The 15,768-nt window shown below is 35.5% G+C and overlaps 2 protein-coding genes across 2 annotated transcripts; both read left to right on the top strand.

Annotated features, from left to right (window-relative positions):
• The first annotated feature begins 2,602 nt into the window (after nt 1-2,602).
• Nucleotides 2,603-3,283, top strand: rpp25a (ribonuclease P and MRP subunit p25, a). The gene has a single exon (XM_058408719.1). It carries the CDS (start codon nt 2,603-2,605, stop codon nt 3,281-3,283), a length of 681 nt encoding a protein of 226 aa, XP_058264702.1.
• A 725-nt stretch (nt 3,284-4,008) lies between these two features.
• Nucleotides 4,009-9,571, top strand: LOC131365191 (cytochrome c oxidase subunit 5A, mitochondrial). The gene is made up of 5 exons (XM_058408850.1): nt 4,009-4,189; nt 7,152-7,268; nt 7,866-7,987; nt 8,206-8,334; nt 9,403-9,571. Exons 1-4 carry the CDS (start codon nt 4,009-4,011, stop codon nt 8,317-8,319), a joined length of 534 nt encoding a protein of 177 aa, XP_058264833.1. The 3' UTR covers nt 8,320-8,334; nt 9,403-9,571.
• The last annotated feature ends 6,197 nt before the right edge of the window (nt 9,572-15,768 follow it).

Raw genomic sequence — 15,768 nt, 5'->3', positions numbered from 1 at the left:
AGAGAAATCACACTGGATGTGATGCCACTCCGTGGTAGGGCACCACACACGCACACACACATGCACACACACACACACATGCACACACACACACACACACACGCACACACACAGCTGGGGCAGTTAAGTGTAGTCAATAATGCATGTCTGCATGGTTTTGAAAACTAATGTGAACATGGGGAGAGCATGCAGAACAGACACTGACTTGAGCTCAGGATTAAACCAGAGAATCTGGAGCTGTTATCAATGTACAAAGTAGTTTTATTTACATTTCACATTAGTGTGTTCCATTTGAGAGAGAGAGAGAGTGTGTGTGTGTGTGTGTGTATGTGTGTGTGTGTGTGTGTGTGTTTTATCTTAACAGCATTATTTGAATTGCACTATACTGCCAAAAGTTTTAGGACACCCCTCCAAAACTTAGAATTCAGGTGTTGTTTTTCAGGGGATGGACTCGGCCCCTTAGTTCTAGTGACAGAACCTCTTAATGCTTCAGCGTACTAAGACATTTTGGACAATTTCATGCTCTCAACTTTGTGGGAACAGTTTGGGGATGACCCCTTCCTGTTCTAACATGACTGCACACCAGTGCACAAAGCAAGGTCCATAAAGACATGGATGTGTGTAGGAACTTGACTGACCTGCACAGATTCCTGACCTCAATCAGATGGAACACACTCATAAAACCATGTGGAAAGTCTTCCCAGAAGAGTTGAAGCTGTTATAGCTGCAAAGGGCAGATCTACTCTATATGACATTCATGTGCATGTAAAAGCATGATTCTGAAAATCCCTTTATACCCCTGAAGTTGTTGTTCTTGATGTTACTCACAGTGGCACCATCCCGACCTCCCAGCAGCAATTAAACTCCATAATACACAAATGTCATCGACTCTTTCTTTAAAGGCTTTAAACTATTTAACAGTACTACATTTACAACTATGTGCTTTAAAACAAGCTTTGACTCTTGACAGAGTACAACATCTATTAGACTTTTATCTTCAGCAGAGGGTTTGTTATTTCTTTCCAAAATGTCATTTGATAAACGGAGCTCCAGGATAGAAAATTAAAACCATTAACTCAAAGATTTTACCTCATTTCCATGGGGTACTGTAATCCTCCTGCCTTCCCTGTGAGCCTTCATTTCCTTTTAATCAAATTAATAAGACTTCTAGAGACACCCACTGGAGAGAACCTGTGGCAAAGCCTTTGTTATCTGCCAGATAACGGCTGAGTGTGTGCAGCATCTGTGACATTTGATAAAAGAAACAGGAGCTGTACTTGTCAGAATAGGTTGATTAATTAGCTGTAGTAGTGTTTAAAGGGGAAAAGCATAATCTTTATTCTATATGCGCTTATGCAGTAGAATGCAGATTTGACCCTCAGATTGGTATGAATTATAAGACATGCTCTGAATAGTAAAATAAATTCCCTCCATGATGATAGAAACATTCCGATTAGATATAAGATAGCACAGGTAAACTACAACGTTCTCATTATTCTTTACACTTCATGTAGTTGCAAGTCTGTAATTCTTTTAATTTATCAGCAGATCCATTTTGTCTCTAAATCTCCAATGATCTCAAACATTCATGTATTGATAATAGCGTGTGTTTTGTATATCAGACTGTTCTATATTGCAATATTCTTGCTGACCTTGTTTTCTGTGTCGATATGAGGGTCATACATCCCTCGCAGTCTCTCGGATGCAGGCTGTGGATTTTGTGAAGCAGAACTGGAGCACTGTGTGCCCTTCTGCTCTTCGGGTGAATTCACTGCCTCAAGGCTATCAAAGTGGAACGGGCAAAGTACATACAATGAACAAAGAAGAATACTGCACTGTATAAATGTTTTGTTGAGAAATTTTTTGAAGATGCTGTGCTGCACTTTCATTCTGAGTGCATTTCTGTTTGAACTGGATTATTCATATTTATTTCTGTAATTATTTAAAGTACAGATTTTCTCATTGCATTATTTACATTACAGAAACACACACACACCCAGACTGACAAAGGCTCATCAGCTAAGCCCACTAAGCATTTTATTAAAGTAAACTTCTATCAGAATGTAATGTTAGTTTATTAGAAAAGTGTTCAGATGAAGGGAAAGTGTTGCCTGTCCCTTTAAGTGTTGCCTGTCCCTATGAGATCCTCTCTCTGTTCCTCCTCCTGGCCCATGTCCGTCAGAGCCATTTAGATGCTTCTTCAAGATATTTTGTTGAACTATATTTATCCATGTGTATGTTTATATATATATGCAAGGATTGATTTAACTACAGTTTAAGAAGCTTGCCCCTGCAATAGAAATCATGAGATGTCCATATGCAAAACAGGTAAGTATTAACTGTGATTATGTATTTAGCATAGAGTTAATATAGAGTAGAATACATTAAACAATCTAATTTATTAATAATGCATAAATGCTGTGTTTGAATTGAACAGTAATTAGAAAGTTATTAGAGTGGGAAATTGCTAATACTCAAATCTGTTTTGGATTGCAAAATGACAGATTTCGTAATATATCTCTATTTTCTTGACTTTATGCAAACTGATTTGTAATTTTCTGATATTTTCTAATCATTTCAGACACATACATAGCTTTTCATGATGCCCTTGTCCACTGGAATGCTGACTTACGACAGCAAGCAGTCTTCCTCATGCACAGCACCTGTTTTTGAAACTCATCAATCTGCTGTAGACGTGACTGTGAGTCAAAGTGTTTGCTTTACCGTGCCCGGACAAACTGGATTCAAAAAAGTGACTTCCATTAAAGAACCAAGTGCATGTCCAATTCCAGGATTGGGATCTGGGGTACTAGAGATGTGTGTCAAGGAGGGAAGTAAAATTCGAAACCTTTTGCGTTTTGCCATTTCCTGCTTACAAGACGAAGGACATGTTGCTCCTGTATCTCAGGTTATGTTCACTGGCCTGGGTCGAGCCATCACTAAGACCATTACCTGTGCTGAGATTGTGAAGCGTAAAGTCCAAGGGTTACATCAAGTATCAAAACTTCAGTACAGGAACATTCAGGAGGTGTGGGAGAACCAAGAGGGTGAAAGTGTGAAGGTGCGTAAAACTGTTCCTTCAATCTGCATTCTCCTCTCCAAAGAGCCCCTCAACCCACAAGAGTTAGGATACCAGGCCCCTGCTGAGACAAGCTCCAGATCAGATGAGAAAAAACATGCAGGTGCTCCAGCAACTACTGGGAAAAGACCTTTCAGCCATTCCTCTCATGTGATTATGTCTAATGCAAAAAGAACTGCCATGGCACATGTATCTACATCATGATAGTAGACTGTAATATAAATGTTTAAATGTGGAAAAAAACTAGGCGGATAATACTGCCCTCTGCTGGAGTTATTGATCGTTGTGTTTTTTTCCCCAAAAAGGTATCAAACGAGGCAAAACAAGATACAAACTTGTACATCAGAACTTTTATCACAAAATGAATATATTTTTTATCATTCACAAAATGAATTTTTTTTTTTATACATATATTTTTAATATGTCCATTTTTTGTGGTCAGAAGATCTGATTTACTGAAAATGTATCAGTTTTGTGTTAATGGATAAGGAAGTTTTGTTTTATAGGATAAAGAGCCTACACACACACACACACACACACACACAGAGAGAGAGAGAGAGAGAGAGAGGGAGAGAGAGAGAGAGAGAGAGAGAGAGAGAGAGATGCAATGTTATTAAGTGTTGTCCCTCCTTAGTGTGATTAGATAGACATTACTCACTAATATATTTTTTTAAATTAATTAATTGATGAATTAGTAATAATAATAATAATAATAATAATAATAATAATAATAATAATAATATATCGTTTTTATATCAGACAGAATAAGATTTGTTTTATTGTGTAATAAACAGTACATTACGCATATCTGAGCCTTATTTTTTTGGAATAAGCAAAAAGTGGATTTTTTTTTTTTGGAGTTTTAATGTCAAACTAATAAAAGAACATTTTTTGAACCTTTTGCTCAGACAGGAAGCAGCTTTGTGCGCATGCGCGCTGCTTGTCTGAGCCGTACCTACACGGTCCGGTGTCGGCCTTCACGTGAACAGATTCTCCCTGTATTACTGAGCCGCAGCGAGCCCGGTGTGTCCTGCAGCATGTTCCGATCCGCTCTCCGCCTCTCCCTCTCCGCTGCTCGGAGCATAACACAAGCCCGACCACAGAATATAGGTAACATAGTGCATGGTTTCGAGTTTGAATCAACGACCTTGTGGTGGGTGAGAGCACCTTCTGGGTGTAGCCGCTAGCTAGTTAGCTTCCTCGCTAATCACAGGAAGACAGGAAATCTTAGCTAGCTAGATATTAAGTGTTTGCAATCCAATCTAATGCTATACGCCAGTTAGTTGTTTTCTTTAGCGTTCGTTAACTTTTGATTCACCACTAGCCATATGTTGACCGTGTCCTTGTGATGACCGGCTAAATGTTTCAGGCCCGACAGACAAAGTACATGAGGCAGGCTAGCTCTCTGTTTCACTCGTCCTTCAAGTTCAGAAAGGATTTCTCGGGTTAGCAAACAATAGAGTTGATATTGTATATTTAACAGACGTGCCTTGTCCCTTAGCTTCCTTGATTCTCCCTTTTTTAAGAAGTAAAACATAATTTGTCATTTTATTTCCGGCTAGCTGGGAGTGCTAGCTTGCTATAGACAGCATGCACTACAACGTAGATCATGTCTACTAGGATACAAGCCTGGTTGGATAATTAATGACTGGTAATGTTGCTTCGTTAACTAGGTGTATACTACTATCATAGATAAAGATTTTGAAGCTGTACATGTGTATGGTGAAGCCATACGGAAATACAGGTTTGCTTGTTGCCCTTGATTAATGTATAACCCCAAACTGAATTTGTTTAGCCTTTTATGGCTTTATTGTGTTGGTGGTAGCACAAGTGGTTAAGGCTGTGGGTCGTTGACCGGAAGATCAGGGTTCAAGCCCCAGTACAGCCAAGCTGCCACCTTGCTCAAGTAATGTATTTTTCTTAAATAGGTGTATACTGCTATCATAGACAAAGATTTAGTAAAGAAAAGGTCACTTGTGAAGCTGTACATATGTATGATGAAGCCACATGGAAATATAACATAACCCAAGCAAGGCCCCCAACCCACCCTGCTCCAGGGGCACTGTATCATGGCTGACCCTGCGCTGTCTGTGTGACCGACAAAGACAACTTCACTTGCCTAGCAGGACTACAGAGCAGGGGTCATCCACTGGTGGACCGGTGTCTGGATGTGGAGCCAGCAAAACATTTCAGCAGAGTCCACAAATCAATACTGTAGCAGAGCTGTTAGATATTATGACCTAGTTCAGATCCATTGCCTTGCATTATTCTTAGTTATTTAGCTGAAAGGAGATTATCAGACCAGAGAGTGGTTCCATGGTAAGAGAAAGTAGGTCAGTAAAGGGAAAGTTTTTACCCTTTATGGTTCGCTGAGTGAACTGACGGCATAGTTTGTTTAAAGAAACCTCGTCAAAACATTATAAAGATAATTAGACCCAAAAAAAAGCATGTAATAAGATCAGGACCTTACTTAATTTTAGTTGATTACATCTGAGTTAGATTATAGAACTAAACACTGATTATCTTAAATAGACCAATAATCATCAGTTGAAGTCATTTGTGCTCAAAATTGAAAAATAATTTGCAAAGACCTGTTCTTATCATTCAGAACTCAAAATATGATTATTTGGACACTGATTCAACAGCATTTATAGACCAAAATCTATTGTTCATGACACTTTGATGAATGAAGTTGGGTAACATTTTCATTGATTTGGTCTCTCAAAGTTGTTTGACTTCACTGACTCAGAGAGGACTGTTATCAAGACATCAAGTCTGATTGATTGTTAATGAATCATCATTGTATTTTGTTTACACAAGGCATGACTTAAAATGATAGTTATTGCTGAATTGTACACACAATCTACATTCATATGAATATGCGATTTAAACCTTTCTATAAGACTTTCTTTTGATGGTGTAATTAACCTAGTGACATGTCCCAGAGGAACCTTGCTGTATTCTCTAGCCAATGCCCATGGTCAGTGTACTCTTACACTCCCTTAAGCCTCATGTTACTGATTTAGAGGTCAGATCCCAGAGCTTAACTCTGTACTTATAAAAAACTATTCAGCATGTCCAGACGGTTTGTTTATCATATCTGCTATATATATATATATATATATATATATATATATATATATATATATATATATATATATATATATATATATATATCTATATATATATATATATATCTGTATCTGTGTGTGTATATATTCCACAGAGGTCAGAATGGCTCAGTGAGGACATGTTATGTTACTGCCATGATACACGTCATAATAATATACAGTGCATGCTGCCTTCTATTTAAGGGACCCTGTCAAGTTTCCCCATCATTGAGTGACTCGAATGCCTCATTACTGAGCGGTGCTTTTATTGGGTACAGTGATTATAGAAATGTAAACCTACTAACTATGCTTTTTTGTCTTTTTTGCTATAAGAATGTGTTTTAAGTTATACCAGGTCGGCTGTGAGTTATTTGGATTTTTAATACATTATATGTACAAAAGTATGTGTTTACCCTGACCATCACACCCTTATGTGGTTGTTCCCCTCAAACTGTTACCACAATGTTGGAAGCACACAATGGTCTTTGTATGCTGTAGCATTAAGGTTTATCTTTCCTGGTACGAAGAGTCCCAGACCTGTTCCTGTGCACAAAGAGAGATCCATTACACAAAGATGCTGTTTTCCAAGGATGGAAAGGAAGAATTTGAGTTGCTTGCACAAAAACCTAGCCTCGGCTCCACTGAACATTTTTCGGGATGAACTAGAACACTGACTGCACCACAGACCTCCTTGCCCAACATCACCAACTAATGCTCTTGTATCTCAATGGACACATGTTCCCAGGGGTATGCTTGAACATCTAGTGGAAAGCCTTCACAGAAGAACGGCAGTTATTTTATCAGTAAAAGGGATGAAATCTGTAATAGGATGTTTAAAAAGCACATACTGCTGTGATTGGTCAGGTGTACGCAAACTTTTGCCATGCAGTTTATTTTATTAATATTTTGGAGTCACATACAGGCTGCGGTTTTCCCTCCTAATCAAATTGTTTTCTCGCCAGCTCCTTTAGCTAGCCGCTGCTATTCCCATGGCAAGCAAGAGACAGATGAGGAGTTTGATGCCCGCTGGGTCACCTATTTCAACAAACCAGATATTGATGCTTGGGAACTCAGGAAAGGTAAGACATGAACGTTCTAAATAATTTCATATATATGTATCTATAACCAAAGCGACTATCCATATGGGTAAATGGATAGTTATGCTTTGGTTGTAACTTTTAATCTTTCTCTTAAACCTTTAGATAAGCGACCTTCACCTTTTGTTTTTCCAGTGAATTGTTTTTCCTTTTTTAATCTCACTTTAGAAACCTTAGAGTTTCAGCGAAGTAAAGGATATGATAAAGGGGGAAAAACATTTCTTACTGTAACACGTTTTTCATGACACATGGTGTTTTTCTTCGTTACTTAAGACATCTAAATCATCCAATTTTAATATTACTGGTTCTTCATGGCTGGTTATTCACCACTGAAAGCAGGAAGTACTTTGGTTTCAAATGATTGCATCACTACAAAGCACATTTTCTTAATGGAAGTCCAACTTTGATCAAATAGAGAATCATGGTCATGATGATGGCCTGTGTGTGATTGGATTGGTAATGAAATTTGCATCCGTGTTTTTGAGTCTGTAAAAGTATTTAATGCTCCTGCATCAGTCAGATTAACACACACTTCAGTGTGCTGCTCTGATTTGTTTATTTATTTATTTCTTCTTTCAGGTATGAACACTTTGATTGGTTATGATCTGGTACCTGAGCCCAAAATCCTGGAAGCTGCTTTGAGAGCATGTCGGCGATTAAACGACTTGGGCAGCGCCATCCGTATTCTCGAGGCGGTTAAGGTCAGTATAGTGTTTTAAACAAACGTTCTGATATACATTAGCCATTCCTCTGTGTATTTATTAACCCTTCCTGTTTGTTTTAGTTAAAACTAAAGTCTCTATTCCTAGCATTTCAATTACCATGACCTTGTAATGGTGTATGGATTTAGTTTTAAGTTTTAGTCTTATACAGCTATTGCTTATACAGATTTTTTTTCTTTTATTCTTATTTGACACAGGACAAAGCAGGTCCACACAAAGATATCTATCCATATGTTATCCAAGAGCTTCGTCCCACGCTTAATGAGCTGGGAATTCCCACACCTGAGGAGCTTGGCATTGACAAAGCATAGACTTCTGCAGTCATGGTGAGTGTGGCACATACATGCAGCTTCATACAGCAGCCAAGAATCTGTTACAGAGGCAGTCTATGAATCATGACACACGATAATCATCATACATAGCTGATCAAACACCGATCAGGCATAACATTATGACCACTGAGAGGTGAAGTGAATCAGACTGATGATCTCATCATGGCCCCTGTTAGTGGGTGCGATATATTAGGCAGCAAGTGAACATTTTGTCCTCAAAGTTGATGTGTTAGAAGCAGGAAAAATGGACAAGCGTAAGGATTTGAGCGAGTTTGATGAAGGGCCAAATTGTGATGGCTAGACCACTGGATCAGAGCATCTCCAAAACTGCAGCTCTTGTGGGGTGTTCCCGGTCTGCAGTGGTCAGTATCTATCAAAAGTGGTACAAGGAAGGAACAGTGGTGAACCGGCAACAGGGTCATGGCCAGCCAAGGGTCACTGATGCACGTGGGGAGCGAAGGCTGGCGTGTGATCTGATCCAACAGACTTACTGAAGAAGTTAATGCTGGTTTTGATAGAAAGGTGTCAGAATACACAGTGCATGATGGGTCAGGGCTGTTTTGGCAGCAAAAGGTGGACCAACACAATATTAGGCAGGTGGTCATAATGTTATGCCTGATCGGTGTATTTTTTTTGTACGTGATTTGATTCATTAGTTTTGCATTAGAGCTATAAGAGCTCATGTAGTTTACAGATAATGTATGACTATCTCACCTAAAAAAATGATGAACTTAATTATGCAAATGTTGCTTTAAGGTTAAATGTGCTCTCTTAATAAATATCTTGATTAGGTCTTTATTATAATTTCTATTTTAGCCATTTTCTAAAATGAGAGATGGTCCAATTTTACAAATTGAATATAAAGTTGAATGGAACAATATTATTTGCCCAATTTTCTTATTTGTTTAAATCCTAACCTTTCTCTTCAAATACAGTAGTACTGGGGGGGAATGTTGATATGATCAGATCTGATTTTAAATTTCATGGGTTTGCATGGGTAATATATACATCTTAAGCAAAATTAGCATATTTAGTTGTGACGTCTGTTTTTTCTTCTCACAGAGTCTTCAGAGGGACCGTTGCCATGGTCAGGATTGAATGGACCTCCTGTACTTGAAGTCTTTGCCACATGTCATGATATTTGTGTTGTATTTAATTGGCCTGTATAATGTTCTTTTGCTTGTAAAATAGTGGTGGAGCTAATAAAGGGAGATATATATATATATATTTACTGAATCTGATCACTGTTGTTTCTAAATTACAGCTGTGTATGAATTCACTGTAACATTACCTACTGACTGTGTGAGCTGAATGACTGTTGTGCGACACCAGCACTTGTTTCCTCCTGTCAGGAAAGATTCAGTTCAATTTTATTTGTGTAGCACTGTTAACAATGGACAATGTCTCAATGCAGCTTTACAGAACTTAAGAACAAAAAGTTTTTTTTAAAAAAATTAATCCCTAATGAGAAGCCTGAGGCGACTGAGGTGGGGAAAAAGTCCCTTAGATGGTAAGGGGGTAAGAACCCTTGAGAGGAACCAGACTCAAAACCTCATCCTCATTTGGGTGACACCAGAGAATGTGATTATAAATGATTATAAACACCAGAGAGTGTGATTATAAATTATTATAAACACCAGGGAGTGTGATTATAAATGATTATAAAGACCAGGGAGTGTGATTATAAATGATTATAAACACCAGATTGTGTGATTATAAATGATTATAAACACCAGTGTGTGATTATAAATTATTATAAACACCAGAGAGTGTGATTATAAATGATTATAAACACCAGAGTGTGTGATTATAAATGATTATAAACACCAGTGTGTGATTATAAATGATTATAAACACCAGAGAGTGTGATTATAAATTATTATAAACACCAGAGAGTGTGATTATAAATGATTATAAACACCAGGGAGTGTGATTATAAATGATTATAAACACCAGAGTGTGTGATTATAAATGATTATAAACACCAGTGTGTGATTATAAATTATTATAAACACCAGAGAGTGTGATTATAAATGATTATAAACACCAGGGAGTGTGATTATAAATGATTATAAACACCAGAGTGTGTGATTATAAATGGTTATAAACACCAGAGTGTGTGATTATAAATGATTATAAACACCAGGGAGTGTGATTATAAATGATTATAAACACCAGAGTGTGTGATTATAAATTATTATAAACACCAGAGTGTGTGATTATAAATTATTATAAACACCAGGGAGTGTGATTATAAATGATTATAAACACCAGAGTGTGTGATTATAAATTATTATAAACACCAGGGAGTGTGATTATAAATGATTATAAACACCAGAGAGAGTGATTATAAATGATTATAAACACCAGAGTGTGATTATAAATGATTATAAACACCAGAGAGTGTGATTATAAATGATTATAAACACCAGAGTGTGTGATTATAAATGATTATAAACACCAGGGAGTGTGATTATAAATGATTATAAACACCCGAGTGTGTGATTACAAATGATTATAAACACCAGAGTGTGTGATTATAAATGATTATAAACACCAGAGTGTGTGATTATAAATGATTATAAACACCAGGGAGTGTGATTATAAATGATTATAAACACCAGAGAGTGTGATTATAAATGATTATAAACACCAGGGAGTGTGATTATAAATGATTATAAACACCAGAGTGTGTGATTATAAATGATTATAAACACCAGAGAGTGTGATTATAAATGATTATAAACACCAGAGTGTGTGATTATAAATTATTATAAACACCAGGGAGTGTGATTATAAATGATTATAAACACCAGAGTGTGTGATTATAAATTATTATAAACACCAGGGAGTGTGATTATAAATGATTATAAACACCAGAGAGAGTGATTATAAATGATTATAAACACCAGAGAGTGTGATTATAAATGATTATAAACACCAGAGTGTGTGATTATAAATGATTATAAACACCAGGGAGTGTGATTATAAATGATTATAAACACCCGAGTGTGTGATTACAAATGATTATAAACACCAGAGTGTGTGATTATAAATGATTATAAACACCAGAGTGTGTGATTATAAATGATTATAAACACCAGAGAGTGTGATTATAAATGATTATAAACACCAGAGAGTGTGATTATAAATGATTATAAACACCAGGGAGTGTGATTATAAATGATTATAAACACCAGAGTGTGTGATTATAAATGATTATAAACACCAGAGTGTGTGATTATAAATGATTATAAACACCAGGGAGTGTGATTATAAATGATTATAAACACCAGAGTGTGTGATTATAAATTATTATAAACACCAGGGAGTGTGATTATAAATGATTATAAACACCAGAGTGTGTGATTATAAATGATTATAAACACCAGAGAGAGTGATTATAAATGATTATAAACACCCGAGTGTGTGATTATAAATGATTATAAACACCAGAGAGTGTGATTATAAATGATTATAAACACCAGAGAGTGTGATTATAAATGATTATAAACACCAGGGAGTGTGATTATAAATGATTATAAACACCAGAGTGTGTGATTATAAATGATTATAAACACCAGAGTGTGTGATTATAAATGATTATAAACACCAGGGAGTGTGATTATAAATGATTATAAACACCAGAGTGTGTGATTATAAATTATTATAAACACCAGGGAGTGTGATTATAAATGATTATAAACACCAGAGTGTGTGATTATAAATTATTATAAACACCAGAGAGAGTGATTATAAATGATTATAAACACCCGAGTGTGTGATTATAAATGATTATAAACACCAGAGTGTGTGATTATAAATGATTATAAACACCAGAGTGTGTGATTATAAATGATTATAAACACCAGAGAGTGTGATTATAAATGATTATAAACACCAGAGTGTGTGATTATAAATGATTATAAACACCAGAGTGTGTGATTATAAATGATTATAAACACCAGGGAGTGTGATTATAAATGATTATAAACACCAGAGAGTGTGATTATAAATGATTATAAACACCAGAGAGTGTGATTATAAATGATTATAAACACCAGGGAGTGTGATTATAAATGATTATAAACACCAGAGTGTGTGATTATAAATGATTATAAACACCAGAGTGTGTGATTATAAATGATTATAAACACCAGAGAGTGTGATTATAAATGATTATAAACACCAGGGAGTGTGATTATAAATGATTATAAACACCAGAGTGTGTGATTATAAATGATTATAAACACCAGAGTGTGTGATTATAAATGATTATAAACACCAGGGAGTGTGATTATAAATGATTATAAACACCAGAGAGTGTGATTATAAATGATTATAAACACCAGAGTGTGTGATTATAAATGATTATAAACACCAGAGTGTGTGATTATAAATGATTATAAACACCAGAGTGTGTGATTATAAATGATTATAAACACCAGAGAGTGTGATTATAAATGATTATAAACACCAGAGAGTGTGATTATAAATGATTATAAACACCAGGGAGTGTGATTATAAATGATTATAAACACCAGAGAGTGTGATTATAAATGATTATAAACACCAGAGAGTGTGATTATAAATGATTATAAACACGAGAGTGTGTGATTATAAATTATTATAAACACCAGAGTGTGTGATTATAAATGATTATAAACACCAGAGAGTGTGATTATAAATGATTATAAACACCAGAGAGTGTGATTATAAATTATTATAAACACCAGGGAGTGTGATTATAAATTATTATAAACACCAGGGAGTGTGATTATAAATTATTGTAAACACCAGAGAGTGTGATTATAAATGATTATAAACACCAGAGTGTGTGATTATAAATGATTATAAACACCAGTGTGTGATTATAAATGATTATAAACACCAGAGAGTGTGATTATAAATGATTATAAACACCAGAGTGTGTGATTATAAATGATTATAAACACCAGAGTGTGTGATTATAAATGATTATAAACACCAGAGTGTGTGATTATAAATGATTATAAACACCAGTGTGTGATTATAAATGATTATAAACACCAGAGAGTGTGATTATAAATGATTATAAACACCAGAGAGTGTGATTATAAATGATTATAAACACCAGAGAGTGTGATTATAAATGATTATAAACACCAGAGTGTGTGATTATAAATTATTATAAACACCAGGGAGTGTGATTATAAATGATTATAAACACCAGAGAGTGTGATTATAAATGATTATAAACACCAGAGTGTGTGATTATAAATGATTATAAACACCAGTGTGTGATTATAAATTATTATAAACACCAGGGAGTGTGATTATAAATGATTATAAACACCAGAGTGTGTGATTATAAATGATTATAAACACCAGAGTGTGTGATTATAAATTATTATAAACACCAGGGAGTGTGATTATAAATGATTATAAACACCAGAGTGTGTGATTATAAATGATTATAAACACCAGAGTGTGTGATTATAAATTATTATAAACACCAGGGAGTGTGATTATAAATGATTATAAACACCAGAGTGTGTGATTATAAATTATTATAAACACCAGGGAGTGTGATTATAAATGATTATAAACACCAGAGAGAGTGATTATAAATGATTATAAACACCCGAGTGTGTGATTATAAATGATTATAAACACCAGAGTGTGTGATTATAAATGATTATAAACACCAGTGTGATTATAAATGATTATAAACACCAGAGTGTGTGATTATAAATTATTATAAACACCAGGGAGTGTGATTATAAATGATTATAAACACCAGAGAGTGTGATTATAAATGATTATAAACACCAGAGTGTGATTATAAATGATTATAAACACCAGAGTGTGATTATAAATGATTATAAACACCAGAGAGTGTGATTATAAATGATTATAAACACCGGAGAGTGTGATTATAAATGATTATAAACACCAGAGTGTGATTATAAATGATTATAAACACCAGAGAGTGTGATTATAAATGATTATAAACACCAGAGTGTGATTATAAATGATTATAAACAACAGAGAGTGTGATTATAAATGATTATAAACACCAGAGAGTGTGATTATAAATGATTATAAACAACAGAGAGTGTGATTATAAATAATGTCCTTTCTACAGTCATATGCAGTCAGAGTTGTGTAACCAGGAGCTCTTGAGTAACTCATAAATGCATGGGAATAAACACCTGTTAGTAAACTTTCACCACTAGAGGGCAGTGCACGAGCTTGTTTAGGATTCTGCTGCCCTATGCAGTGCATTGAAATAGGGGGTTATATGGGAAAGTTCAATTCTACCACTGTTTACTGCAAATAATTATTCTACCAAGGGGATGAAAGTGTTTTGTACTTCTTATCCATGATCATCAGATGAAGTAAAATATTTTGATATGGTATAGTTTTAACCTGTTGGTTTAACATGTACTAAATATCCAGCTATTTGAATATTATTCCTTAGCCAGGTTTCACAGCATTACTTACACTGATCAGGCATAACCTTATGACCACCTGCCTAATACTGGTGTTGGTTGCTAAAACAACCCTGACCTGTCATGCACTGTGTATTCTGACACCTTTCTATCAGAACATCAATGAGCCTTGGCCACCCATGACCCTGTCGCTGGTTTACCACTGGTCCTTCCTTGGACAACTTTTGATAGATACTGACCACTGCAGACCGGGAACACCCCACAAGAGCTGCAGTTTTGGAGATGCTCTGATCCAGTGGTCTAGTCATCACAATCTGGCCCTTCGTCAAACTCGCTCAAATCCTTTTGCTTGCCAATTTTTCCTGCTTCTAACACATCAACTTTGAGGACAAAATGTTCACTTTCTGCTTAATATATCCCACCCACTAACAGGTGCCATGATGAGGAGATCATCAGTGTTATTCACTTCACCTAGCAGTGGTCATAACGTTATACCTGATCGGTGTTATAACAACAGACAGTTAAAAACACAGTGTGTTGTTTATGAATGAATTAAAAAATATCTGTAATGGAAACAGGGATTTGATGTTATAAGAAAAATAATCCACATCAGGGTTCTTATAAAAAAAAATCAAGTAACAATTTCTACATAACATGACGTTTAAATTACGCACTAATGTATTCTAGTTGAAAAATAAGAGTATGTAGCTGTAACAAAACAACACAATATTGTTTGTTACTGAAGATACAATTAATATAGGACTAGACATGTTTTCTTCCATCCTGCATGTTGGGTGGATGTATAAAAATGCATTGTGTCAAAGGTTTTATACAGTTACATTTCTGGCATTGAGCAGATGCCCTTATAGAGGGTAACTTACAGTTTATCTTCTTTTATCTCATTTGCCCAGCAGTGGCAACGTGGTGGACCTGGGATTCTAACTCACAGGCTTCCGATCAGTACTTCCCACATAGTAAGCTCCCACATAGATAG

The sequence above is a fragment of the Hemibagrus wyckioides genome, linkage group LG14, assembly GCF_019097595.1.
Source record: "Hemibagrus wyckioides isolate EC202008001 linkage group LG14, SWU_Hwy_1.0, whole genome shotgun sequence".
Lineage (NCBI taxonomy): Eukaryota > Metazoa > Chordata > Actinopteri > Siluriformes > Bagridae > Hemibagrus > Hemibagrus wyckioides.
The sequence above is the reverse complement of the archived record's forward strand: the minus strand, read 5'-3'. Positions and strand labels throughout refer to the sequence as shown.

Coding starts and splice junctions, on each gene's coding strand:
- rpp25a (XM_058408719.1), top strand. CDS start 2,603: ATGCCCTTGTCCACTGGAATGCTGACTTACGACAGCAAGCAGTCTTCC.
- LOC131365191 (XM_058408850.1), top strand. CDS start 4,009: ATGCGCGCTGCTTGTCTGAGCCGTACCTACACGGTCCGGTGTCGGCCT. Junction 4,190..7,151: donor AGCCCGACCACAGAATATAG/GTAACATAGTGC, acceptor TTTTCTCGCCAG/CTCCTTTAGCTAGCCGCTGC. Junction 7,269..7,865: donor TGCTTGGGAACTCAGGAAAG/GTAAGACATGAA, acceptor TTCTTCTTTCAG/GTATGAACACTTTGATTGGT.